The following is a 26,641-nucleotide window of genomic DNA, read 5'->3' as shown; positions in this document are numbered from 1 at the left end:
TTGAAGCATGCCAAAAGTAAAAAACAAAATGTTTTTAAAAATATAAAAAAATATAAAAGTTCAAATCACCCCCCTTTTGCCCCATTCAAAATAAAACAATAAAAAAACAAACATCCACATATTTGGTATCACTGTGTTCAGAATCACCCGATCTATCAATAAAAAAAGGATTAACCTGATCGCTAAACGGCGTAGCGAGAAAAAGTCAAAACACCAGAATTACGTTTTTTTTTGGTCATCGTGGCATTGCATTAAAATGCAATAACGGGCGATCAAAAGATTGTATATGCACCAAAGTGGTATCATTAAAAACATCAGCTCGGCACGCAAAGAATAAGCCCTTACCCATCCCGAGATCACAAAAAATGGAGATGCTACGGGTATCGGAAAATGTAGTTTTTTTTAATCAAAGTTTGGAATATTTTTTCACCACTTAGATAAAAATGAACCTAGACATATTTGCTGTCTATGAACTCGTAATGACCTGGAGAATCATAATAGCAGGTCAGTTTTAGCATTTGGTGAACCTAGCAAAAAAAGCCAAACAGAAAAACAGTGTGGGATTGCACTTTTTTTTTGCAATTTCACTGCAATTGGATTTTTTTTTACCATTTTTTAGTACATTAGTACATGACATGGTAAAACCAATGGTGTTGCTGAAAACTACAACTTGTCCCACAAAAAACAAGCCCTCACACGGCTATATTGACAGAAAAATAAAAAAGTTATGGCTCTGATAAGAAGGGGAGTGAAAAACGAAAATGCAAAACCGAAAAAAGCTCCAGGGGTTAAGGGGTAAAACTTTGAATTTGCAGAAATTTTATAAATGCTGTTATCATTTCTGGAGAGCCTTGAATCTCCCGACATTGATGTTTTGTTGCCGTCTGACCTTGATGTATTATTGTAACCCTGAATTCTTTATCTGTAATATGCTTGTAATACATTGCAGAAGAAAAATACTGTAAAAACCAATGTATATCGTATTAAATTGGCTTCTTTATCTGGACTTACTGTATACTGGTTGTTTCTATACCTTAAACTTTCTCATTGGCAATCAGGAATAAAGCGTGTAAGTTTTAACAAATATTCCCCTGTCAAGCAAAAAAAAAAACCGTTGCTATAAGAAATGAACAGATCGATCCGCAGAACATTGAACTTGAGTCTAAATTCATGAAATTCGAACATTTTTGAGATTCGATCGCAAAAAAAAACAAAGAAGCACTTCACCAATTCCTACACTGCTGATACATTAGACAGCAGGATAATGTCATTCTGCGTTGGTGCACTGGCTTCCCCATAATGCCCTGTAGCTGTCATCTTACAGATTATCATACCTTGTACAGTGGTGGCCAGTACTCGGAACATCACAGATCAGCAGTTCTTGCTGGAGCATAGTTTGTATGGCAGTTGTTTTCCATCTCCAGAGTCATTTGGCAAGTCTCTCTTTCCTGTAGAGTGTAAGCTCTTATGGTCAGCGGGGTCCTCTCTTTCCTGTAGAGTGTAAGCTCTTATGGTCAGTGGGGACCTCTCTTTCCTGTAGAGTGTAAGCTCTTATGGTCAGCGGGGTCCTCTCTCTCTCTCCTGTAGAGTGTAAGCTCTTATGGTCAGTGGGGACCTCTCTCTCCTGTAGAGTGTAAGCTCTTATGGTCAGCGGGGTCCTCTCTCTCTCTCCTGTAGAGTGTAAGCTCTTATGGTCAGTGGGGACCTCTCTCTCCTGTAGAGTGTAAGCTCTTATGGTCAGCGGGGTCCTCTCTTTCCTGTAGAGTGTAAGCTCTTATGGTCAGCGGGGTCCTCTCTCTCTCCTGTAGAGTGTAAGCTCTTATGGTCAGTGGGGACCTCTCTCTCCTGTAGAGTGTAAGCTCTTATGGTCAGCGGGGTCCTCTCTTTCCTGTAGAGTGTAAGCTTTTATGGTCAGTGGGGTTCTCTCTCTCTCTCCTTTAGTGTGTAAGCTCTTATGGTCAGCGGGGTCCTCTCTCTCTCTCCTGTAGAGTGTAAGCTCTTATGGTCAGCAGGGTCCTCTCTCTCCTGTAGAGTGTAAGCTCTTATAGTCAGTCGGGTTCTCTCTGTCCTGTAGAGTGTAAGCTCTTATGATCAGTGGGGTCCTCTCTCTTCTATAGAGTGTAAGCTCTTATGGTCAGTGGAGTCCTCTCTCTCTCCTATAGATTGTAAGCTCTTATGGTTAGCAGGATCCTCTCTATCTCCTATAGAGTGTAAGCTCTTATGGTCAGTGGGGTCCTCTCTTTCTCTCTTCTGTAGAGTGTAAGCTCTTATGGTCAGTGGTTTCCTCTCTCTCTCTCTCTCTCTCTCTCTCTTCTGTAGAGTGTAAGCCCTTGTGAGCAGCAGGGTCCTCTCTTTCTATCTTGATGCTGATAGAGTTGAAAGCAATGAAGTAGAAGGGATCTTCAGCGGAGCAGAACTGCAGAATACACCTTGAGGAAACTTGAGCAGGGTCGGGGGGTGGATGAGAAGAGAGGAGTATTGTTTTTTTTTTTAGTCAGTGAGTATTTGTGGAGCCCACTACATTATATGGAAGGCAATGTGGAGCCATTACATCATGTGGTGGGTAATGTGAGGCCATTATAATTCATGGAAGGCAATGTGGGGCCATTATATTATATGGAAGGTAATGTGGGACCATTTTATTATATGGATGGCTATGTGGGACACATGACATTATATGGAGGGTAATGTGAGCCATTATATTATATTTAAATTACAATAACTCACGGTAAAGTGCAGTATGAGATTACCTTATAACAATAAAATATCGCACTCGTGGAAAATTAAAGGGACAAATCCGATAATAAAAACAAACAACGAAAGAAACCGAAGAAACGTCCAGTAATTAAAGTTTACTAAATTAATATAAAATAATATGATATAATATAAAAGAAATGGGGGAAGGCCAATGCCATGGATAAGGCACAACCGGGGACAATAGTAAGCACAATGCTGTATAAAATAATATCACACAGAGCAAGATAAAGCACAAAATATAAAGTGCTAGTGCTAATATAACATTGATGTGCAAACAACCACTAATTCATGATATTATATAAAGTGCAAATGCATAAAAATCTGTGCAGCAAGCAATGAACATCTGAAAATGACCACAAGTAAATATAGTGCAGTGCTGAGGAATAGTGAAGTACTAAATGTTCAAAAATGAACTCTAGAGGCAAAATAAAAGTGTTAAATGTGCAAGCACAGTGCTATACCTCTTATGCTGCTGGCGTCCCCGGGATGTGCCAGCCCTGACGTGCATTTCGGCTTATATTAGCACTAGCACTTTATCTTTTGTGTTTTATCTTGGGGTCTCTCCTGGAGGGAGCCCGGTTTCCCTTCCAGGTGTATACAGACCATAAAAATCTGGTCTATTTACAAACGGCCCAGCGCTTGAACTCTCGTCAAGCTAGGTGGTCACTCTTCTTCTCCCACTTCCGCTTCACCTTGCATTATCTCTCTGGAGAGAAGAACGTCCGTGCAGATGCTCTCTCGCGCTCGGTGGTTTCAGCGGAGGAAGAGGAGGCTGAGCCTCGGCTAATTCTCCCTACTGAGAATTTTAGGACCATTGCTCTCGAGTCAGTGCCGCCGGGCAAGACCTTTGTCCCTCCTCAGCTACGACCGGAGGTTCTCACATGGGCACACGCATCCAGGGTGGGTAGTCACTTTGGCAATAAGCAAACCACAGAACTCCTGGCAAGGTCTTAATGGTGGCCGCACATGGCTCGAGACACGAAGGAATACATACAGGCATGCGTCTCGTGTGCGTGGAACAGGTCCTCTAGACAGAGGCCGGCTGGGTTATTGTATCCTCTGCCGGTGGCAGACAGACCTTGGCAGATGGTTGGCATGGATTTTGTGGTTGGCCTGCCCAAGTCTGGTGGCAGTACGGTCATCTGGGTGGTCACCGACCATTTTTCTAAAATGATGCATCTAGTGCCACTCGCGTGGTTGCCTTCCGCTCGTGGTCTTGCCACACTGTTCATAAAACATGTATTCCATTTACATGGCATGCTGGACAAAATTGTCAGTGACCGAGGTCCCCAATTCGCATCCCGGTTTTGGAGAGAGCTCTGCAGCCTACTCAGCATTGAGCTAAACCTGTCCTCCGCTTATCACCCCCAGACGAACGGGTTGGTTGAGAGAGCCAACCAAACCTTGGTCACGTACCTGCATAATTTTGTCTCTGCCAGGCAGGATGACTGGGCATCCTTGCTACCATGGGCTGAATTTGCCCTGAATAATTCAGTGGCTGATTCCACTGGTCAGACGCCGTTCCTTCTTAATTACGGCCAGCATCCACGCGTCCCTGTCCCGATGCCAGTGTCCTCCACTGATTCCAGGGTGGCAGACTGGGCAGTGGAGGCTCACGACATTTGGGTTCACACCCAGGATAGTATTCGAGCCTCTAAAGAAAGAATGAGGGCATCCGCCGACACGCATCGGCATCCTGCTCCAACCTTTTCCTCCGGCGACTTGGTGTCGCTCTCTGCTCGAAATATCAAGCTGCGGGCCGAGTCTACCAAGTTTGCGCCGCGATACATCGGACCTTTTAAGGTTCTTAAGCGAATCAGCTCGGTGGTCTACCGCCTGGCTCTTGCACCACATTTGGCCATCTCTGACGTCTTCCACGTGTCCCTTCTCAAGCCTGTTCACATGGCCCGGTTCTCCGAGTCATCTGCCGGCTCATCAGACTTGTCTTTGGATGAGGTTGAGGTTAACGCCATTGCGGGGGGGGAGGAGCAATGGAGAAGCGCTCAGTGCCCGCAAGACCTTCCACCATGTGACCGCGCATCAGAGGAGAGGGCGGAGCTTACCTCCGGGACGCAGCAGTGACAGGCAGAGGACACAGCTACACAGGGGCTTGAATAGTGGCAGTAGTCAGCCAAAACAGGGGGTCATACACAGATCGAGCCACGCAGTACCGAATCAGAATATCAGAGAATAGTCACGTGAAGCAGGGGGTCAGACACGGGTCGAGCAACGCAGTACAGTATCAGAACGTCAGAGAGTAGTCATGAGAAGCGAAGGGTCAAACACGGGTCGAGCAGTACAGTACCAAATCAGAAACCAAGAGACGTAAACCAAGTGCAGAACAGATCATACACCAACCAACGTACGAGAACAGGCGAGAGGCACTAGCGATGCAGGGTCGGGCACACTCAAATTAGGAGTATAAACGACAGGGAGGGGTGCTCACCTGAAGCTATAAAAACCCTCCCTGGCCCCAAAGAGAGGCTCTCCCTATTAACCCCTGCATCACCTGTCCAGAATCCTGAATAAACCATGACAGTATCCCTCCTTCAACAGGGGGCCTCCGGACCCCAATGTCTCCCCGGGTATTGCGCATGATGCGCCCTGACCAGACGATCTGCGTGCACTGACCTGGCCGGTACCCATGATCGATCCTCCGGACCATATCCCTTCCAATGTACGAGATACTGCAGAGAACTGCGAACCCATCGAGACTGCACGATGTTTTGTACCTCGAATTCCATATGACCGTCCACCGATACCGGGGGCGGTAAAGGTGTGGGTTCCTCCCGCACAGAACCTACAGGTTTGAATAAGGATCTATGTAAAACGTTATGCAATTTCAAAGAGGACGGAAGGAGCAAGCAATAAGCCACCGGGTTAATCACTTCCGTTATCACATAGGGCCCAATAAATTTGGGGCCCAACTTCGCGGAAGGCAGTTTTAAAGTTATGTTTCGTGTCGAGAGCCATACCTTATCCCCACAGTGTAGGGTCTGACCCGGATCCCTCTTATTATAAGCGAAGTGTTTGTACTTTTCCTGCGCCTTCTCAATACTAGCTCGAACTTTTGCCCACAGATCACTAATCTGTCTGACCGAATCTTCGACCCCCAGACAGTTTGAATCCAAACGAGAAAACTCACCGAAATTAGGATTTAATCCCAGATTAATGAAAAAAGGTGACCTACCAGTTTATTGATTAATCCGGTTATTAAAAGAGAACTCCGCCAAGGGCAATGCGTCGCACCAATCATCTTGCAATGTTGAAGTCAAACACCGGAGGATTTGTTCCAATGACTGATTGGTGCACTCCGTTTGTCCATTGCTCTCCGGGTGGTAGGCTGAGGAGAAAGACAGAAATCCCCAACTTCCTACAAAAAGCTTGCCAAAATTTTGCTATAAATTGTGTCCCCCAATCGGATACAATATTAGTCGGTACCCCATGGAGACGAATGATTTGGGAAAGAAAATGCTTTGAAAGAACCTCGGCTGAGGGTAATTTGGCCATGGGTACGAAATGTGCCATCTTTGAAAATCTATCCACGACTACCCAGACCACCGTGTTACCCCGGGATGGAGGGAGATTGGTGATGAAGTCCATGGACAGATGAGTCCATGGTCTTCTCGGAATTGGCAAGGGTACCAATTCCCCGGCCGGCCGGAAATGAGAGCTCTTTGAATGGGTGCAAACCCCACAGGCTGTGACATGCTCCTTAATTTCTGCAGACATTGATGGCCACCAAAACACTCTTTTTACTGCCTCACATGTGGCCGCAATCCCTGGGGGAGCACCCAACTTAGAATCATGAAACTTCCGTAAAAGCTCGGAACGTAAATGCTGTGGTACAAACAATCTATGAGGAGGCTTGGCCCTTGGAGTTAAAGATTGAGCCCCCACAATCTCCCGCTCCAATTCGACGAAAGTTCAGCTATAACCACCCCGGGTTGAAGAATGGATGATGGTGGCTCAGGGGCAGACAATGGTTCAAAACTTCGTGACAAAGCATCCGCCTTCACGTTCTAAGATCCAGGTTGGAAAGTGATAGAGAACTGAAACCGAGAAAAAAAAAGTGACCACCGGGCCTGTCTGGGAGTCAATCTTTTCGCTGTTTTAATGTACTCCAGATTTTTTTGGTCAGTGATGACCGTAATTGGGTGCTCTACCCCCTTCAAAAAATGCCTCCATTCTTCAAACGCCAACTTTACTGCCAGGAGCTCCCTATTCCCCACATCGTAATTTCTCTCCGCCGGAGATAATTTTTTGGAGAAAAATGCACAGGGTCTGAGATTAGTCAGAGTAGCCGGCCCTTGAGACAAAACAGCCCCCACCCCCACCTCGGAAGCATCGACCTCCACAACAAATGGCAGGGATGGATCAGGCTGTACCAGTATCGGAGCAGACATAAAACAATTCTTCAGAATCAAAAAAGATTGTTTGGCCGGGAGAGACCAATTTTTGATATCGGCCCCTTTACATGTGAGATCAGTGAGGGGTTTCACTATCTGTGAAAAGCCCTTAATAAATCTCCCATAATAATTTGCGAATCCCAAAAAGCGCTGAAGACCCTTTAGGTCCTGGGGTTGAACCCACTCTGCAATGGCCTGCACTTTTTTGGGATCCATCCGAAACCCCTGTGGAGAAATTATAAGCCCTAAAAAGGACAGCTCCTGGACAAAAAATGTACACTTTTCCAATTTGACAAACAATTGATTCTCCCTGAGTCTCTGAAGAACGGTTTTTACATGTGATAAATGAGAGTGCTCGTCAGTTGAATAAATCAAAATATCGTCTAAATAAATGACAACAAAGCGGCCAATTAGGTCCGCAAATAATACATTGATGAAGTTTTGAAAAACTGCTGGAGCATTAGCCAGACCAAATGGCATCACAAGGTTCTCAAATAACCCCTCAGTGGTGAGAAAAGCAGTTTTCAATTCATCCCCCTCTTTTATTCTTATCAAATTATAAGCCCCCCTAAGATCTAATTTGGAGAACCATTTTGCCCCCCGAAAGTTGATTGCACAGATCTGGAATCAGGGGTAAGGGGTATGCATTCTTGATGGTAATTTTATTGAGCTCCCAAAAGTCGAGGCAGGGACGCAGGCCACCATCTTTCTTTTTGACAAAAAAGAACCCCGCTGCTATCGGGGAAACCGAAGGTCTGATATGCCCTTTACGGAGACTTTCCGTTATATATTCTTTCATTGCCAAACGCTCTGGTCCAGACAAATTAAACAACCGGGCTTTGGGTAATTTGGCCCCTGGAATCAGGTCGATGGTGCAGTCAAATGGCCTATGGGGGGTAATGCCTCGGTCTCGCTTTCAGAGAACACGTCCTCAAGGTCCTTAAGGTATTCCGGAATACCCTCCAGACAAACAGAAGACTCAAAGAGAGGTTTTGCAGGGGAAACACAACACACAGCTTTATAGGAACAGTCAATACATTTCGGGCCCCATTTAACAATTACTCTTCTCTTCCAATCAATAACCGGGTTGTGCCGTTGAAGCCACGGCATGCCCAACACCAGCCCTTCGGGCAGATTGTCCATAACAAGACATCTCATCTCCTCAACATGGGAGGAACCAACCTGTAAAACAAAATTATTGGTAACACAACGAATACCCGAACAGGTGAGAGGGGAAGAGTCAATGGCCACAATTTTCAGGGGGGTCTCCAACCTGACTGTCCCTATCTTGACCCTGGAGACGGTGCTGGAACTGACCAAGTTCAAGGATGAACCGCAGCCCACCAAGGCTGTAGAAATAAAACGAGTATTGTCTACCACCAGTTCGACATTAAGCAAAAATTTAGGGCATGATGAAAAAAGTACCTGAGGGTCTGGGCAGCCTCATTGATCACTACCCAGACCTAGTAGTTTCCCGACGGCTTGGCAGATGCTGGACAAGATGGGCAGTCTCTCCTCCAGTGTCCTGATTCCCCGCAGTAGAAACATAGTTGTTTATCACGCCGGCGTCTCCTCTGCTTTTCTCTGATTGAGGTGGCGCCAATTTCCATGGGCATAAGCTGGCCTCCATCTCCTTGCTTCCAGAGAACAGAGATGTTTCGGAGTGCATCACTCCTCTGGCTCTCAGCCGGCGATCCATCCGCACCACCTGGGTCATGGCTTCGTCCAGAGTATCGGGGGGCGGGTGCAGGGCCAGAGCGTCCTGAAGGCATTCCGACAGGTCTCTACGAAACAGTCCTCGGAGTGCAGCATCATCCCAAGTCACTTCAGCTGACCACCGCCGAAACTCCGAACAAAACCACTCCGCAGAGTGCCGACCCTGACGTGCACTCATCACCATGTCCTCCGCTAGGCGTACTCTGTCAGGCTCGTCATAAATACGGCCCAAGGCCTCAAAGAACGCATCTACAGTCATACATTCGGGTGCAGTATGTGCTAACGAAAATGCCCAGGCTTGTGGGGCACCCCGCAGCAGGGAAATAACTACCCCCAACCGTTGAAAGTCTCCTCCAGACGAACAGGACCTCAGGGAGAAGAATAGTTTGCATCCCTCCTGAAAAGCCCTGAACTCCTTTTTGTCTCCGGAAAAGAAATCGGGTAATTTCACCGAAGATTCTGGAGCCATAGCCCCTTGCACAGTATTGACCAGCTGTTGCTGGGCGTGGGCCAGACTGCGTTGTTCCACGTTCATTTTTTGGAACATTTATGAGAGCTGCTTAACTTGCTCAGATAGTGTCTGCATAGGATCCATGATTGTAGCAGAAGCCCCCACACACACACTCATCAGGTCAGAGGGAAACAAGAGGAGAGAAGGAAAAGAACGGTATGGTCATTTATAATGTCACGCTCACCGGTATAGTTGTCAGGAGTGGTGTGACAGGCAAGTGTCAGCGGTCCCAGTACAGATGAAGAGACACAGGAGGCAGGTTCCTCTCGGTGACCGGGCAGGAGCGCAGCGTCTGATGTCAGAAAGCCGGTCCTAGGACCTGCTGGGGGGGAGGAGCGACGGAGAAGCGCTCAGTGCCCGCAGGACCTTCCACCATGTGACCGCGTGTCAGAGGAGAGGGCGGAGCTTTCCTCCGGGATGCAGCGGTGACAGGCAGGGGACACAGCTACACAGGGGCTTGAACAGTGGCAGTAGTCAGCCAAAACAGGGGGTCATACACAGATCGAGCCACGCAGTACCGAATCAGAATATCAGAGAATAGCCAGGTGAAGCAGGGGGTCAGACACGGGTCGGGCAACGCAGTACAGTATTAGAACGTCAGAGAGTAGTCAGGAGAAGTGGAGGGTCAAACACGGGTCAAGCAGTACAGTACCAAATCAGAAACCAAGAGACGTAAACCAAGTCCAGAACAGATCATACACCAACCAACGTACGAGAACAGGCGAGAGGCACTAGCGATGCAGGGTTGGGCACACTCAAATTAGGAGTATAAACGACAGGGAGGGGTGCTCACCTGAAGCTATAAAAATCCTCCCTGGCCCCAAAGAGAGGCTCTCCCTATTAACCCCTGCATCACCTGTCCAGAATCCTGAATAAACCATGACACCTGCACAGCAATCTCAGCAAACCAGACGCCCTGCTCAGACCAGTTCTCTGGGTCTGGTTGTTGCTGCCACCTCTGGACTAGCAATAGTAGCACAGCCTGCTCTGCAGCAAGCCACTCCAGAGGCTATGTTCTCGCGCCACGCTACTGGGCATGCTCACGAGATGATCTCCCAGTGGAGATCGGGAGTCACATGCTCAGGTCCTTCTCCTGATCTGATTGGTCCATCTCAGAGATCTGGAAGATCCCGGAAGCGCACGGCTATAAAAGGCCCGCATGGCCGCTCGGCCATGCGCTAGTATAGACTCTACTTGCTACCTGTGTGAATGATGACGGATGCATGTGCCTGCGAATGACTCATTAAGACTCCCCTCCCTCTGATATCACGTGTGTGGATAGGGACTTAGTATTAGAGTCAGCGCCAGTCAGTGGGATGATACAGGCCACAGTGCATTTGGGTCGCCCTCCCAGGGCTGTGGGGTACTCGGTACCGGGCAGGTAACTCAGGGGGGAAGGTGTCACAGCAGCGGTGACCCGGACCGTGGCCCTGGGCACCCAAGTAAAAGGGGGATTGAATTGTGGAATGTAGTTGATTAGATGAATAGTTTGTGACGCCACCTGTGGTGTTCGGCAAGGGAGGTGTTAAGCCGCCGCTGCATGCAGATCCTCTGGGACTGATGGTATGGTGCAGCAAAGATGTTAAAGCTCCCCACAGGTGAAGCTATAGTCCCAGGGCAGTGTAGATGTGAAGGCCAAGGAGAGGCGTAGGTGAGGCAGTGTTGGGCACTGAGATGTAGCAGTGCCGGGTGTGTTGGCGCAGGAATGAGTGGAGGACACCAGGGCACGTAGTTCCAAAGCTTTGCTCACAGTCTGTTGTACAAACAGGTGTCTGCCTCTGTGCCGTGTCCTCCAGGTCAGGGACTCAGTCAACCTCCAGGCCAGATGGAATACTCCTTTCCAACACTCTGCCAACATGTGCCTTTCTGAACGTCTCCTCTTATAGCGCCTATAAATGAAGTACTCCCAGTACTGAGTTACACTGGAGTTCCTCCTGTCCGTTGTTCTTATGAACTCTACTTGTACGGCAGACAGCTGTAGCCTGCTTCGGGGACTACTTGCTACCTAGTCCCGGCTCACTCCTCTGGTGCTGTTGTGCCCCCAAGTCTTATGTGGGAATAAAGTGGTGACAACTTCTATTCCTCCGGTGTCTGCTGCAGGACCATTAGTATCCATACAACCTCGGGGACCGGGCCCCGGCCTTGCGCTTAGAACTTCTAGGAAGGGTTCTCTTCTAACCCACGTCCTCTGTTCTCTTTTGCTCCTCGCGTTCCGCACTAATCCTTTCTTTCTATGGAAAATCAGGTTTTTTTTCTATGTCTCTTTCCTGTGCCAGTAGACCCAGGTCACCGTGGCCTGCTGCAGCACTTCCTTCATCCATCCCTCTCCCGGGGATCTTCTCTGTCTCACTCTCTGTCCTTCTGCATCCTCACTCACTGACTGTCTCCATCACTGAGTGACTGAATCACTGAATGACCGGATGACTGAATGACTAAATCCTAAACTCTTCCCGCTCTTTTAATGTAAACTAAGCTCCACCCACTTCCCAGCACGTTTCGTGTTCCAAGCAGGGAGCCACCAATGGGTGCTTTGCTATACTCCAAGCAGGGAGCCGCCGAAGGTGCTTTGCTACACTACTTTGTGGTTTGGGGTGCAGGTGTTGGAATGTGGTCAGGAGTCTCCACCTTACCTGGATGGTGGGGTACCACACCTCAGGAGGAGGTGCAGTACCTCTGTGGCGACTGAGCCTCAGGGGCGCCACATACCCCCCCATTAAACACAGCATGTCTGCGGGCTGCAAGTTAAACAGAGACAAACAATACAGGATCATACAAAATTTTTATATTGCATAATGAACATGTCTTACACTAAACTTCCCAATGTGGGAGGCACTGTTTGTTGAACATTACAAACAATTTAACTGTCTATCTATATTTAAAGTTATGCTACCTAATTTAAAGTGCTATGGAAGCAAATTCACTATCAGCTTGAGTAACACATTTTCTAGCAACACATTTCTTTTCTGTTATCTTTCACATTTTCTACTCTCTTCTTTTTCTTTTGTCTTAGGAGTGACAACCGCTATTGCCTGGTTCGTCATCTGCACATTTTAATTCAATTCTCACATCTTTATTCAAACATTGTAAAACATTCACTATATTTCTGTCTCAATTAAACCTTATAAAATCTGTCATTAATACTTTCACTACACACTATCACTTTCTAGTTTCTTATTCAAAAATACGAAACATTATTCATAAGTGCAAAGAGTAGACACTGGACCGGCCATCATGTCTGGAAATGTCCCTATAATGAGGTAGTCCTTATTCCAAGGTGAGGTTCCTATGTAAAACCAAGAGAAAGCACCTAAAGAGGTGCAAACTATGTACAGTAACAGTCCTGGATCTCTCAGCGTCCATGATCTCCACAGTTCAAATGTAAAGGGCTGCCAATTAAACTAGGCAACAACTGGAAAAATCAGGAAAAACAAAAACATGATAACCAAAATTGAAAAACAGGCACAAAGGTGCAAATACCCTCCTGGGTAACAAAAGTTAGTTTAAATCAACATCTTGACTAGTTATCCCCTCCTGGGGTTCTGGAAGCTGGTTGCTTGGGCTGCTTCCAGGGGAGATGCTCTGGGTGTCCACTAGATGCGATGGCAGTGGTTGGAGATGCTGCCTGAGGTACAGCTGGGGCGGTGACTTGTACCAAGGGATGCTGGATTGGTTACAGACGTAGCTTGGCTCATTGGGGTAGGCATATCAGCTGTTGCTGGTGATGTCTCTGCCACCATTAAGTCGGTAGGAGTGGCAGCTGGTACCAGTGGAAAGGTTCTCCATCCTCAGGGGGTACTGCTGCTCTGGTCCTTGGTCTAACATCTAGGGATGCCGTGGCTTGTTGGCGTTGGTAGGAGGCTACACAGGGGTTTTGTAGCTGCGGCCAAGAGAACCCGTGGTGCGCTTCAATATCCCAAAGTGGCCTAGACTCATCCAAGCCCTGAAGGTGTCGAATAGTGCGCGCCTGTTGCAACCGTACCCTCCTCAGCAGGGGTTTCTTCCATTTCCCCATCTCTGTCAGCCTAGTGCCCCCGGATGACTCGTCCAACACCCCCATTTCAAGCTCCAGCAGGCCAGCCTCCGACAGTGAGAATTTGAGAGGTAGCCCGTTAGGAGGGCCACCTGTTGTGAACTCATTTTCTGCTCCTCCTTCCGCTCTCCCTCTGGTGGTGACAGGAGGTAGTGAGGTTGGTTTAATTGGTAGTGATCTGCCACCTGATGAGGAGGATAACGATTGGATCTCTGGAGTATCAGACTAGATATAAGACAGCCGACGCCCTATCCTGGTGCTGGTGATTCAGTCTGTTTCTCAGGTCTTGGACTTCAGCTCTGTTCCAGACTTCTCAAGTTAAATTTGTTTTTGCTATTGTTCACACTTGCTCTTGTTGGTCAATTCAGTTTTTTGTGGTCAGCCAGCCCCTGCTGGGGTTGTGCTGAATTTCCACTCCTATTTATCTGTATTTGCCTTTTGGTCCCTTATTAGATTAGCCTCTTTTTGCTATGTCTCAGAATATTTCAGAGTGCTGATATAGGTGGAGAAGTCTAGTGACTTCATGGTTTATTTTGCTATCAGAAGTGTTGGACATTATTTTGGTAGGGTTTTTGGCAGATTGCAGACAGTGTCTTTCCTTTCCTGTCCTTTCTAGTTAGTCGGGCCCCATCGTTTGCTCAGCCTATTTTTCTGCCTTTGTTTGTGTTTTCATCTTGTTTCATCGTTAATACATGTGGGGGGCTGTCTTTCCTTTGGGGTCTGCTCTGGGGCAGTTAGTTTTCCTCTTTTCCTGCTTTAGGCTTATGTAGCTCTCCGGTTGTGACGAGGCGTCTAGGATCATCGTAGGTACGCTTCACGACTGCTGCTAGTTGTGTGGTAAGATCAGGGATCTGCAATCTGCATAGTTACCAACCCCTCTGGTTTTCTGAGACTTGGCTTGTGTTGTTTTTTCCTCCTCGGTGACCCATTCATAACAGCCACCATCTATACCTGGTGCCTCCTGGCGGTGTAGTCCCGGGTTCGGTACAGGCACGGTGCGGGTCCTGGTGACAGTGGTGGCAGAAAATGGTGACTCCCGGTCCGCAGGGGTCTCCGGTGGGACCTGCGCAGCCGCGTCAGGTCTGGACGGGAGCTCCTCTTCCTCTGCTCCGGCTCCCAGGGCCTCATACAATTCCTCCGGACAGACCTCACTCCGCGGCGGTGACGGCAGGGAGCGGGCGATAGATGCTGCCGGTGATATGGCAGGGGCCGCAAGCTCCACAGAGTCTGTCTGGGGTAGATCCGGTGCAGCAGCGACGGGTACCGGTGACAGGGGTACCGCTGGTGTAGGCCCCTCCAGGGCGTGCTGCCAGTTCATCCTCCATAACGCCTCCTGCCTCAGCTGCAGATGGTGTGTTAGCCGGGTAATCTCTTCCTCCAGCTGCCGGCGGTTCATTCGGGAAGTGGGGTCAGAGCCTTCAGCCATGGTGCCGGGGAGATTCAGCTTAAGCTCCTCGCGCTCCGCAGGCCTCTTCCCTTCTCTTTCCAATATGGCGTTCTGGCGTTCTTCTTCCTGCCTGGGCTCTTTTCCCGCCACTGGCTCTCGCCCCTCCTTCTGAGGGAGGCGTCTTTTTCCTACTCCTCCATACCAGGCCAGTATACGAACCCCTCGGGGTATGGGCCATGTTGCTGTTGCATAGTTCAGACAGGGGAGGCCCAGGACAGTTCGCGGTCTTTTCTTAGGACCACCCATGTTGTCATGCCCTTCTTCACTGCGCCAGCGGCCATTTTTAAAGTTCATTTCACAGTCTATTAAATTGGGTCTTCTGCACATTTTCAAAAGATTTGAGTCTCAGGCACACAGAACCCGATGGCATCGGGTCTCGTCATCCTGTTCGTGACGCCAAAGTTGGGTCGCCCTCCCAGGGCTGTGGGGTACTCGGTACTGGGCCGGTAACTCAGGTCAGTTGGTGTCACAGCAGCGGTGACCCAGACCGTGGCCCTGGGCGCCCAAGTAAAAGGGGGATTGAATGGTGGAATGTAGTTGATTAGATGAATAGTTCGTGATGCCACCTGTGGTGTTCGGCAAGGGAGGTGTTAAGCCGACGCTGCATGCAGATCCTCTGGGACTGATGGTATGGTGCAGCAAAGTTGTTAAAGCTCCCCACAGGTGAAGCTATAGTCCCAGGGCAGTGTAGATGTGAAGGCCAAGGAGAGGCGTAGGTGAGGCAGTGTTGGGCACTGAGATGTAGCAGTGCCGGGTGTGTTGGCGCAGGAATGAGTGGAGGACACCAGGGCATGTAGTTCCAAAGCTTTACTCACAGTCTGTTGTACAAACAGGTGCCTGCCTCCGTGCCGTGTCCTCCAGGTCAGGGACTCAGTCAACCTCCAGGCCAGATGGAATACTCCTTTCCATCACTCCACCAACATGTGCCTTTCTGAAAGTCTCCTCTTATAGCGCCTATAAATGAAGTACTCCCAGTACTGAGTTACACTGGAGTTCCTCCTGTCCGTTGTTCTTATGAACTCTACTTGTACGGCAGACAGCTGTAGCCTGCTTCGGGGACTACTTGCTACCTAGTCCCGGCTCACTCCTCTGGTGCTGTTGTGCCCCCAAGTCTTATGTGGGAATAAAGTGGTGACAACTTCTATTCCTCCGGTGTCTGCTGCAGGACCATTAGTATCCATACAACCTCGGGGACCGGGCCCCGGCCTTGCGCTTAGAACTTCTAGGAAGGGTTCTCTTCTAACCCACGTCCTCTGTTCTCTTTTGCTCCTTTCTCGTGCGAGTCTCTCGCATGAACCCCCCCGGCACTGCCGTCAGCATTCGGACCGGAGCGTGCGGCTGCATAGAAATTCATGCTGCCGAACGCTCCAGTCCGAGTGTAGGCGGCAGTGCAAGGTGTTCATGTGAGAGACTCGCATGAGAATCATGCAAGTTTCTCGCATGTGTTACCCCGGCCATAGGGTTAATGTTTGAGTCTAGCCCACAGGGGTGGGGTTAGTGTTAGGGCAAGAAACTGCTTCCTGATAGTTGGGGAGTTGGAGTTTGGAGTGCAAAGCGAGCAGTGCTGCCTAATGGGTGATCCAGGACCAAAGGTTAGGGATAGCGAGATTCTGAAGAGAAGTAACCGAAGAGACAAAGTGGCCATCTTGAGAAGGGTCCTTGGAGACTTTGAGTCATGAACACCAGAGCTTGTAACGCAGAAGGTAACAGGCCTAAACAGGACTGAGTTCATGGGACTGGTGGGGGTAGCGAGCGGTATATATCCAGGGCACCAGAAGTGGAAAGAATAGGGTGCACTACCGCTGAGCAAGTAAGGAGTCTTGCTCATCAGGGTCATGTAGCGTTAAAGCTGAGTTGTGGGGAAGTAGGGCAAAACAGTGTGCTTCACAAGTCCTGGAGTAGACTACAGAGGAAGAAGGAAAGCTATTGATTGAAAGAAAATGCTTTTAACAGTAGAGGAAACATTTATAAGACTTTGCAAATGTAAGGGGTTGAAAGTGTTATCCCTTTAAATCTCCATGTATATAATGTACAGTTGTGGCCAAAAGTATTGACACCCCTGCAATTCTGTCAGATAATACTCTATTTCTTCCTGAAAATGATTGCAATCACAAATTCTTTGGTATTATTATCTTCATTTAATTTGTCTTAAATGAAAAAACACAAAAGAGAATGAAGCAAAAAGCTAAGTATTGATCATTTCACACAAAAATCCAAAAATAGGCCAGACAAAAGTATTGGCACCCTCAGCCTAATATTTGGTTGCACAACCTTTAGCCAAAATAACTGCGACCAACCGCTTCCGGTAACCATCAATGAGTTTCTTAAAATGCTCTGCTGGAATTTTAGACCATTTTTCTTTGGCAAACTGCTCCAGGTCCCTGATATTTGAAGGGTGCCTTCTCCAAACTGCCATTTTTAGATCTCTCCACAGGTGCTCTATGGGATTCAGGTCTGGACTCCTTGCTGGCCACCTTAGAAATCTCCAGTGCTTTCTCTCAAACCATTTTCTTGTGCTTTTTGAAGTGTGTTTTGGGTCATTGTCCTGCCGGAAGACCCATGACCTCTGAGGGAGACCCAGCTTTCTTACACTGGGCCCTACATTATGCTGCAAAATTTGCTGGTAGTCTTCAGACTTCATAATGCCATGCACACGGTCAAGCAGTCCAGTGCCAGAGGCAGCAAAGCAACCCCAAAACATCAGGGAACCTCCGCCATGTTTGACTGTAGGGACCGTGTTTTTTTCTTTGAATGACTCTTTTTTTCTCCTGTAAACTCTATGTTGCCCAAAAGGCTCTACTTTTGTCTCATCTGACCAGAGAACATTCTTCCAAAACGTTTTAGGCTTTTTCAGGTAAGTTTTGGCAAACTCCAGCCTGGCTTTTTTATGTCTCGGGTTAAGAAGTGGGGTCTTCCTGGGTCTCCTACCATACAGTCCCTTTTCATTCAGACGCCGACGGATAGTACGGGTTGACACTGTTGTACCCTCGGACTGCAGGGCAGCTTGAACTTGTTTGGATGTTAATCGAGGTTCTTTATCCAACATCCGCACAATCTTGCGTTGAAATCTCTTGTCAATTTTTCTTTTCTGTCCACATCTAGGGAGGTTAGCCACAGTGCCATGGGCTTTAAACCTCTTGATGACACTGCGCACGATAGACACAGGAACATTCAGGTCATTGGAGATGGACTTGTAGCCTTGAGATTGCTCATGCTTCCTCACAATTTGGTTTCTCAAGTCCTCAGACAGTTCTTTGGTCATCTTTCTTTTCTCCATGCTCAATGTGGTACATACAAGGACACAGGACAGAGGTTGAGTCAACTTTAATCCATGTCAACTGGCTGCAAGTGTGATTTAGTTATTGCCAACACCTGTTAGGTGCCACAGGTAAGTTACAGGTGCTGCTAATTACACAAATTAGAGAAGCATCACATGATTTTTCGAACAGTGCCAATACTTTTGTCCACCCTCTTTTTTATGTTTGGTGTGGAATTATATCCAATTTGGCTTTAGGACAATTCTTTTTGTGTTTTTTCACTTAAGACAAATTAAATGAAGATAATAATAACAAAGAATATGTGTTTGCAATCATTTTCAGGAAGAAATTGAGTATTATCTGACAGAATTGCAGGGGTGTCAATACTTTTGGCCACAACTGTATATATGTATATATATTTTATACTGTTTTAGCGTACTAACATGTAATTCATGTTGCTGTATTATTTATATATTATGTGTTGTTATGTTTCTCCACCATGTATATGATAAGGACAGTGCAGTCTATGTTATGGCCACTAGATGGGGGAACTGAGCTCACTGCATAGTTGATATAGTTGTAGGACATATAGGAGTTAACTGTAGGAGGGGTTAGCTGGGGAATAAGTCAGGAAGATCTTCCTGTAGTAGTCAGTCGGGGCCTGACTCCTGTGTGCTCGGGTGGGCTATATGCCTGACCTGCCTATAAACCCCATAACGTTAAAGAGTTTTCCCAGCCATCCACGGGAACAAGGTACAGCAGAAACATCAGTAGAGAGGAAAAGAACGAAGTAGAGGAAGATTGAAGGTCACTGTAAAAGTGTACGGGCAGGTCACTCCAGAATGAGGCGGATAGCCTCGTGGGCTGGATCTCTGATGTCCAGGGTGAAACGGATGGGAGAACACTTCACTGTGGTGACGCTTGACAGGGAGGACACTGAGGAGTCGTCTGAGACGCTCCATCCCACTGAAACACTTAGTGACGCAAGGAACAGTGAAGGGAAAGATAAAATAATGTGCCATCTTTACTGTGATGGAAATGCTGGAAACTACGTGGATGTGCTGTGTCACGAAGTAAATACATTTGTTCAGTTAAGAGTTGCCCTGGACTGTGTCTCTATTCTTTGGGATCCCGGACCAGCTTCAAGTCAGCTCAACAAAGAAGACGCTGACAGCATCGTGGGTACCGATAGTAACATGTAAGAGAAGAGGTAACGTTTTCCTGTAGAGGGAGGCCAGAGTATACAATGCCCAACAACCTCAGCCATGACTCCTGCCCTGGCCGACCTTTACACACCCACTATCCCTTTGATATAACCCTTACCAAGTTACTGTTCAGTAAAGACTTTATTTTTGAATGGCGGTCTCTTTGATTGAACTGTGAAACCTACAGTACTGACCAGCCGACAACACCGTCTACATGTAGCCTGCGCAGGCACAAGGCCCTCACAGCACTAGTTCACACACACAGCCAAGACCCAAACTTTCATATAATACGCCAGGGTGTAAAAGGAGATGAGTGCCTCGCCCGTGGCTTCCATGCCACGCTACATTTGCAAGAACAAACAGAAAAAGAAGTCCATATCTGAACATCTATCATGAATCATAGTAGCATGTACGTCCTGAGCAATGAATGGCAGATCATTCGCGAATAGGGAAACCGAGGAAACTGAGCATGGATCAAAACAAAAATTAGATATAGGGACAATAGTATAGATGGTAAAAAAATGCCTTTATTGAAAGATGAATGGCAAAAGTTGGCACTGTGTGCAAGAGTGCCTGTACAATTAAAAGATAAAATACAAAGAACAATAAAAGGAGACAACTATGTACAACAAACATGATACAAATGAATGGGTAACCACAAAAAGAATGGTATAAAAAAGAGGTTATACAAAACATGCTAGATTAAGGTGCAAAGGATCACTGTTCCTATGGCGGGTAATACCAGATAAGCAAGGATAAACAAGAATGTTTGAGTAAAGGCCCTTTTACATTTAGCGATGCACCAGCGATCCAACCAGCGATCCGACCCGGTCAGGATCGCTGGTGCATCGCTAAATGATCGCTAGTGAGCTTTCATACAGAAAGATCTCACAGCGATGCAGCAGCGACGCAGCGCACGATACTTACCATTCACACACAGCGATCCTGCGTCCTCCCGCCCGCCTCCACGCGTCGCTGGCGTCACAGCAGGAAGTCTCAGCAGGAAGCGCCCGACGAGAAATGGAGCCGGACATTCTCGCGCGATCAGCGATGAGCAGCGGGGGAGCCGGTCGCTGGTAAGTATCACACATAGCGATATCGCTAGCAATATCGCTATGACGTCACAAAACCAGTGACGTTTTAGCGATATTGCTAGCGATATTGCTTAGTGTAAAACCCCCTTAAAGCCCGTAAAATAATACTAGATCAATCACCTCAATTTCATAGGAAAATAATCATAAGAAAGAACACTTTTGGCATATGAATTGAAAAACGTATTGTTAAAGGTAAAATGACGATTTGCCCAATATGATATGCATGAATACCAAGCAATGCAGATTATAATGCTACCCTACAATATACCCATGTGAGGCCAGATCTGAAGCAACATAAACATTTTAGAGATTAAATAATCATTATATAGTAATGATAATCAATGTCCTAATTTAAAGGAGGAATGTCAAGATCCAGGCCGGGTTTTGTATCCTGTCTCCCTTTACCAGTCTGATCATGTTAAGGGTTAACTGTTCTCTGCCTCATTTTGGTGCCAGGCTGGATATTTCTCTTCACTGCATCCTGCAGGCAGTGTCCCTGACCTGCTGTTTGTCTCTTGTCTTTGGCATATCTGCTCCTGACTGGAACTGAACCATTTGGCTTTGTTCTGACTCTGTGTGTTTGTTTATTCCTTTGGTACTGCGCTACAGACTAATATCGACTCAGCTTGTTTGACTATTCTGCAGCCACCTCCCCGTAGCGTCACTGCTGCGCTGCAGGTCTACCCTTGCTGTGCGCAGTCCTCCCTCCACTCTATTGCCATCTAGTGGAGCATGCATCTATCTGTATAGCAGCAGCGTGACAAGGAATACTCATGAGCAAGAGATATGCTGACCCCGTCACCTGTGTTTCGGAACTAAGTCCTTCATCGGGGTTTTAGCTCTGAAATGCGCATCAGGGCGTGCGTTGCACCTCAAACCAGGGACCACCCCTAGAACACCACCAGGTAATTTTCTTATGTGATACATACTACCCTTACCTCTAATGTATGTGCATGATGCAGTCAGCATATCTCTTACTCATGACTATTCCTCCTTTAAATTAGGACATTGATTAGCATTACTATATCATGATTATTTAATCAAAAAAATTTTTTGCTTGGTTTTCATGCATATCATATTGGGCAAATCGTTATTTTACCTTTAAAGGGAATCTGTCACCCTTTTTTTCCCCTATTAGCTGCCGGCATAGACATCGGGTGCTTATCTACAGCATTCTGTAATGCTGTAGATAAGCCTCCGATGTAACCTGAAAGAGAAGAAAAACACGTTATATTATACTCACGGAGGTGGGCGGTCCGGTCCGATGAGTGTTGCGGTCCGGTCTGGCGCCTCCCTTCTTCATGCGATGACGTCCTCTTCTCCCGTCCTGAAATGGCTCCGGCACAGGTGCATTGCTCTGCCCTGTTGAGGGGAGAGCAGAATTCTGCAGTGCACAGGCACCAGACCTCTCCCGACGCCTACGCACTGCAGGACTCTGCTCTCAACAGGGCAGAGCAGTGCGCCTGCGCCGGAGCCATTACAGGACGGGAGAAGAGGACGTCATCGCATGAAGAAGGGAGGCGCCGGACGGGACGGCGACACCCATCGGACTGGACCGCCCACCTCCGTGAGTATAATATAACGTGTTTTTCTTCTCTTTCAGGTTATATCGGAGGCTTATCTACAGCATTACAGAATGCTGTAGATAAGCCCCTGATGTCTATGCCGGCAGGTGAAAGGCCAAAAAAAGGGTGACAGATTCCCTTTAACAATACGTTTTTTTCAATTCATATGCCGCAGGTGTTCGTTCTTATGATTATTTCCCTGTGGAATTGAGGTGATTGATCTAGTATTATTTTACAGGCTTTACCCAGACATTCCGATTTATCCTTGCTTATCTGGTATTACCCGCCATAGGAACAGTGATCCTTTGCACCTTAATCTAGCATGTTTTGTATAACATCTTTTTTATAACATCCTTTTTGTGGTCCCCCATTCGTTTGTATCATGTGTATGTTGTACATAGTTGTCACCTTTTATTGATCTTTGTAATTTATCTTTTCATTGTTCGGGCACTCTTGTACACAGTGCCAACTTTTGCCATTCATCTTTCAATAAAAGCATTTTTTTCACCATCTATAGTTACTATTGTCCCTATATCTAATTTCTGTTTTGATCTAAGTGTAGGAGGAGGGGCCCCCGTCGCATGTCTGGGCCGGAACCAAGGGGACCGTCACCAAGGTTCCTGTTTCCGGGGGACAGAATTAGAGAGCAGACCGCAGAGGCTTCCAGAACGGTTCAGGGATGAGCTTATATAAAAGGGGCGGGAGACGCGAGCCAGAGTGAGTCAGCAGAACAGGAAAGAACAGGCAGGAGACGGAGAGGGCGCCTGAGAGCCAGAGTCTCCAACAGCAACCAGAGAGGAAAGCGACAGGAGGGACGGAAGAGAGACTCACTGTGGGCAGACGGGAGACAGCGTCAAGCCGTCCAGCAGAGGAACACCACCCGACCGCATGCGGCCGTTGCCGCTTCACTCCAGCCTGCGGCTGCAGCCTGTCCGCTGCCACCCGCGGCCGTTGCCGCTTCACTCCAGCCCGCGTCTGAGGCCTGCCCGCTGCCGCCCGCGGCTGTTGCCGCTTCACTCCAGTCCGTGGCTGCGGCTTGTCCGCTGCCGCCCGCGGCCGCTGTCGCTTCACTCCAGCCCGCGGCTGCGGCCTGCCTGGCGCCCTCCGCGGTCACCTCTGCCACACTCCTGCCCGCAGCTGGAGTTGCCATCCGCGGTTCTCCTGCCGCCATTCAGCATTACTGCGGGCCGTCCCTGCCCGGGGGCTGCGGCCTCCATTATCCCGCTCTCAGGCGGTGTCACGCCGCCCCCGCTGGGGGTTATCCCACAGATGAACTCTTCAGGGGCCTGTTGTGCCTCCGTCTCGCCTGGGCGTAGGAACACCCGAAGACTTCGAAAGATCCTCATCGGCTGGGCCCAGCGGCTGCCGGCGCCAAAGCACCATCGAACAGCCCGCCGTCAGAAGTCAGGAGGGCTAAGTGACACTTAGTAATTAAGGACCTGTAGTCAGCCATACCGCGGTCCTATAGTGACCGACCTTCGCCGGGTTAGTCGTGTTCATATAATCAGTGTATTTCTGTGATTGGTCCCTGCGAGGACAACTGTTGTTACCTTGTTTGGTTGCTCGAGATAGCCCCTATTGGCATCTATATGTATAAAAGTTACACCTTAAAGCATGATCCGTCTCGCGCCTAGTCACTGCCTCCCGCGTACCTGCCTTTACCACACATGCTCAGTGGTTTCCTTGGTTTCCCTACATTTGCAAGAAGCCAGGTTATTTTATTAGACAGTTATGAAGAATGAGGACTGTTGGACTGTAGTGCCGATTCAAAGACCCTGATTTATTATTTGTTGTTTTTTCTTAAAGGGGTATTCCCATCTCCAATATCCTATCTATCCCAATATGTAGTAGATGTAGTGATAATAATATTAGCAAATACCTCCAATTAGTGGTGTAGTATAGTTCTTCAAATTCGCTGTCACTTACCCCATGTGCAGGGCATTGCAGTAACGTAGGCATCCATGGTTACGGCAATCCTTTAAAATCTTGCATGTTAGTTTTTAACTGCCCAAAAAATGCTACAATGAAATCTCTAATGGGATTACTAGAGCACATCTTGTGCTAAAAATTGCAACTTTTTCGAAAGTCGCAAATAATGAATTGGGCAATAACTTCTGGAACTGGCAAACCACACCCAAACTGAAGAACAAAGGGAAAAGTGGCAAACAATGCACGACACAGATGATGTGGGAAAAACAACATAAAAATAGTAAAAAATCACTAAAAAAAGATGAATTAATGATGAATTGCCCTTATACTGTCTATATTTGGTAGTTGTATATTTGATAATTTTACACGCTACATGGTAATTTAATGAGACTTTTTTATTTTTTGTGTGTCATTCTTTGGCTACATAATAATAAGTATAACTGGATGAAACAGCTGTCTGTTAGTCATCAAATACCTAGGAGGAGGACCTTCAACAATTTCGCAGTGTTTAAAAGTGCCAGGTGGTGCTCAGTGTTGAAGCTGAAACTTTATTTTTATTACTTATATGGCAATATACGGTAATTGGAGTTCACAAGGAAAAATTCCCTATCAGCTTGTCTTGGAGGAAACTAAAGCACCCAGAGAAAACTCATGAAGAACATACAAACTCCTTGCAAATGTTGTCCTTGGTGGGATTGGAATCCAGGACGCCAGCGATGCAAGGTAACCAGGGCCGGACTGGCCATCTGACAATTCTGGCAAATGCCAGAAGAGCCTGTTTGGTCATGGGCCGCCTTGTCTGCTATGTAGTTAACAGAATCGGTGTTCTCAAGATCCCCATACTGTTAAGAGTTGTGACAGAGCACAAAGTCACTGACTCCGTCAGTTACTGCGGCAACCCACGGAAGTCATTAGAAATGTTGGTCTTATAGTAAATCTTGCCTTCCCCCATCTGGTGCTCATGAACGGGGACAGCATGGGACTATGTGATTTCAAATGCCAGGGCTGAATTTCAGCCCCAGTCCGTACCAGAAGGTAACAGTGCTAACTACTGAGCCACCGCGCTGTACCTTTAGGGTAGGACTACAGTACACATGATCGTTATAAGGATTGTCGATAGGGTTTCAGTCGCCAACCGACCACAGCACAACTTTCACACATAATCCTACCATTATGCATTATCCTTACTGCAGGAAAACACAGGAGAACAAGAAAGGGACAAGTACAGTATTCTCAGCAGTTACACACTGCCGTTGTCTCGTGACTAGGACAGGGGGTGCAGTAGTATGTTCAGACACAGATGTGACAGTTTGCACTGCTGATGTTTGCTCACTGCTGCTAGAAATAACCCATAAGCAATACAAAGCATGATTGTAATGATCATGGAGACAAAGGGAAATTTTAACCCTTTCTGATGCAACATCTGACCTCGTCCAACATACTTTTTTTTTGTTGCGTTTGTTTTGACTAGTACTAATTGTGTTGGTTGGCGCAGATTGTGCTCTTTTTGTATCTCGGCAGGCCATGTGTTTAGGAAAATCAATAAAAAAGATGTAAGTTAGTAAAGTGCTTGTGTTTAGAAGCAATTTTCCAACAATATTCATCATAGAGGATGAAAATAACCACTAAATTAAATTATATTTAGTATGACATCTTAAAAAGCTCATAGACAGGAATTTTTATGCATCAACATATTTATCCTTCATTACTTCCTTGGATCAATTTTTGTCTCTTTCAAAACATCCCATAATACTAAAAAGCCCAGTGTGTAAAGAAATAATCTGTATTAGGGCTCATACTCGCTTGCAAGAGACACGCACAATTCTCGCGCGAGTCTCTCGCATGAAAACCTGGCACTGCCACCGGCATTCGGACCGAAGCATGGGGCTACATGTATTTCTATGCAGCCGACGCTCCGGTCCCAGTGCCGGTGGCAGTGCCAGGTTTTCATGCGAGAGGCTCGCGCGAGAATTGTGTGAGTTTCGCAAGTGAGTATGAGCCCTAAGTTAAAAATACAGAAATGTTTGTCTTGGTATACCTTACTAAAAAGAGCACAACAACATGCAGTAGATATATATAATGACCATAAAAAGGAAAAGCCAGGGGAGTGATACAAACTCTTCTGCGCAGTTTTCCGAGTCATTACAGTATTGATTCTTGATTATTGATTCAGTTTGTACTTTGCATCTTGGCATTCAGCAAAAGTATTAAAACTAATAAGCAGAAAAAGACAACACAAAGGAGAATGCTACAATTGCATTCGGAAAAGTTTTCCCAGTCATTACAGAAGAGTCTTACCCAGGGTTTGACTTTGCATCCTGATATTTGGCAGAAGTAGTGAAGCTCCTTGTGTAGTTCTTGGACAGTGCCTGCGTTGATATATAACTCTTACAACACATAGGAACATGAATTCGGCTATAAAAGGTCCTCAAGAGTGTTGAGACTGAGCGAGCCATGATCATAGGGCAGAAATCCTGACTGCAAATTGTTTCTACAACCGAATGAAAGCTCAGCTATAAAGACTAGCAAATACTTGTCAGACTGGGTCATCCCACTATGGGTGTGACTTCATGTAGGATACATCCATCTAGCATACAAACTTACACACTATTACACTTTTCAGTAAAATAATGCTAATCTAAAAATCAAACAGACTGGATTTTATATATGGGTGTACATACAGACATACAGAAATTATATATATATATATATTATACACAC

General features: G+C 47.0%; 1 protein-coding gene across 1 annotated transcript in view; it reads right to left on the bottom strand.

Moving 5' to 3' along the window:
* Positions 1 to 26,440, bottom strand: part of LOC141087484 (adrenodoxin-like) — a 57,179-nt gene extending 30,739 nt beyond the window's left edge. The window contains exon 1 of the mRNA XM_073573035.1: positions 26,219 to 26,440. Within this exon, the coding sequence (XP_073429136.1) occupies positions 26,219 to 26,382 (164 nt within the window). The 5' untranslated portion in view covers positions 26,383 to 26,440. The remainder of the gene's footprint in view (positions 1 to 26,218) is intronic.
* Positions 26,441 to 26,641: the final 201 nt, after the last annotated feature.

Source organism: Dendrobates tinctorius, unplaced genomic scaffold (genome assembly GCF_039654945.1).
Source record: "Dendrobates tinctorius isolate UK_male_01 unplaced genomic scaffold, ASM3965494v1 ptg000034l, whole genome shotgun sequence".
Lineage (NCBI taxonomy): Eukaryota > Metazoa > Chordata > Amphibia > Anura > Dendrobatidae > Dendrobates > Dendrobates tinctorius.
The sequence above is the reverse complement of the archived record's forward strand: the minus strand, read 5'-3'. Positions and strand labels throughout refer to the sequence as shown.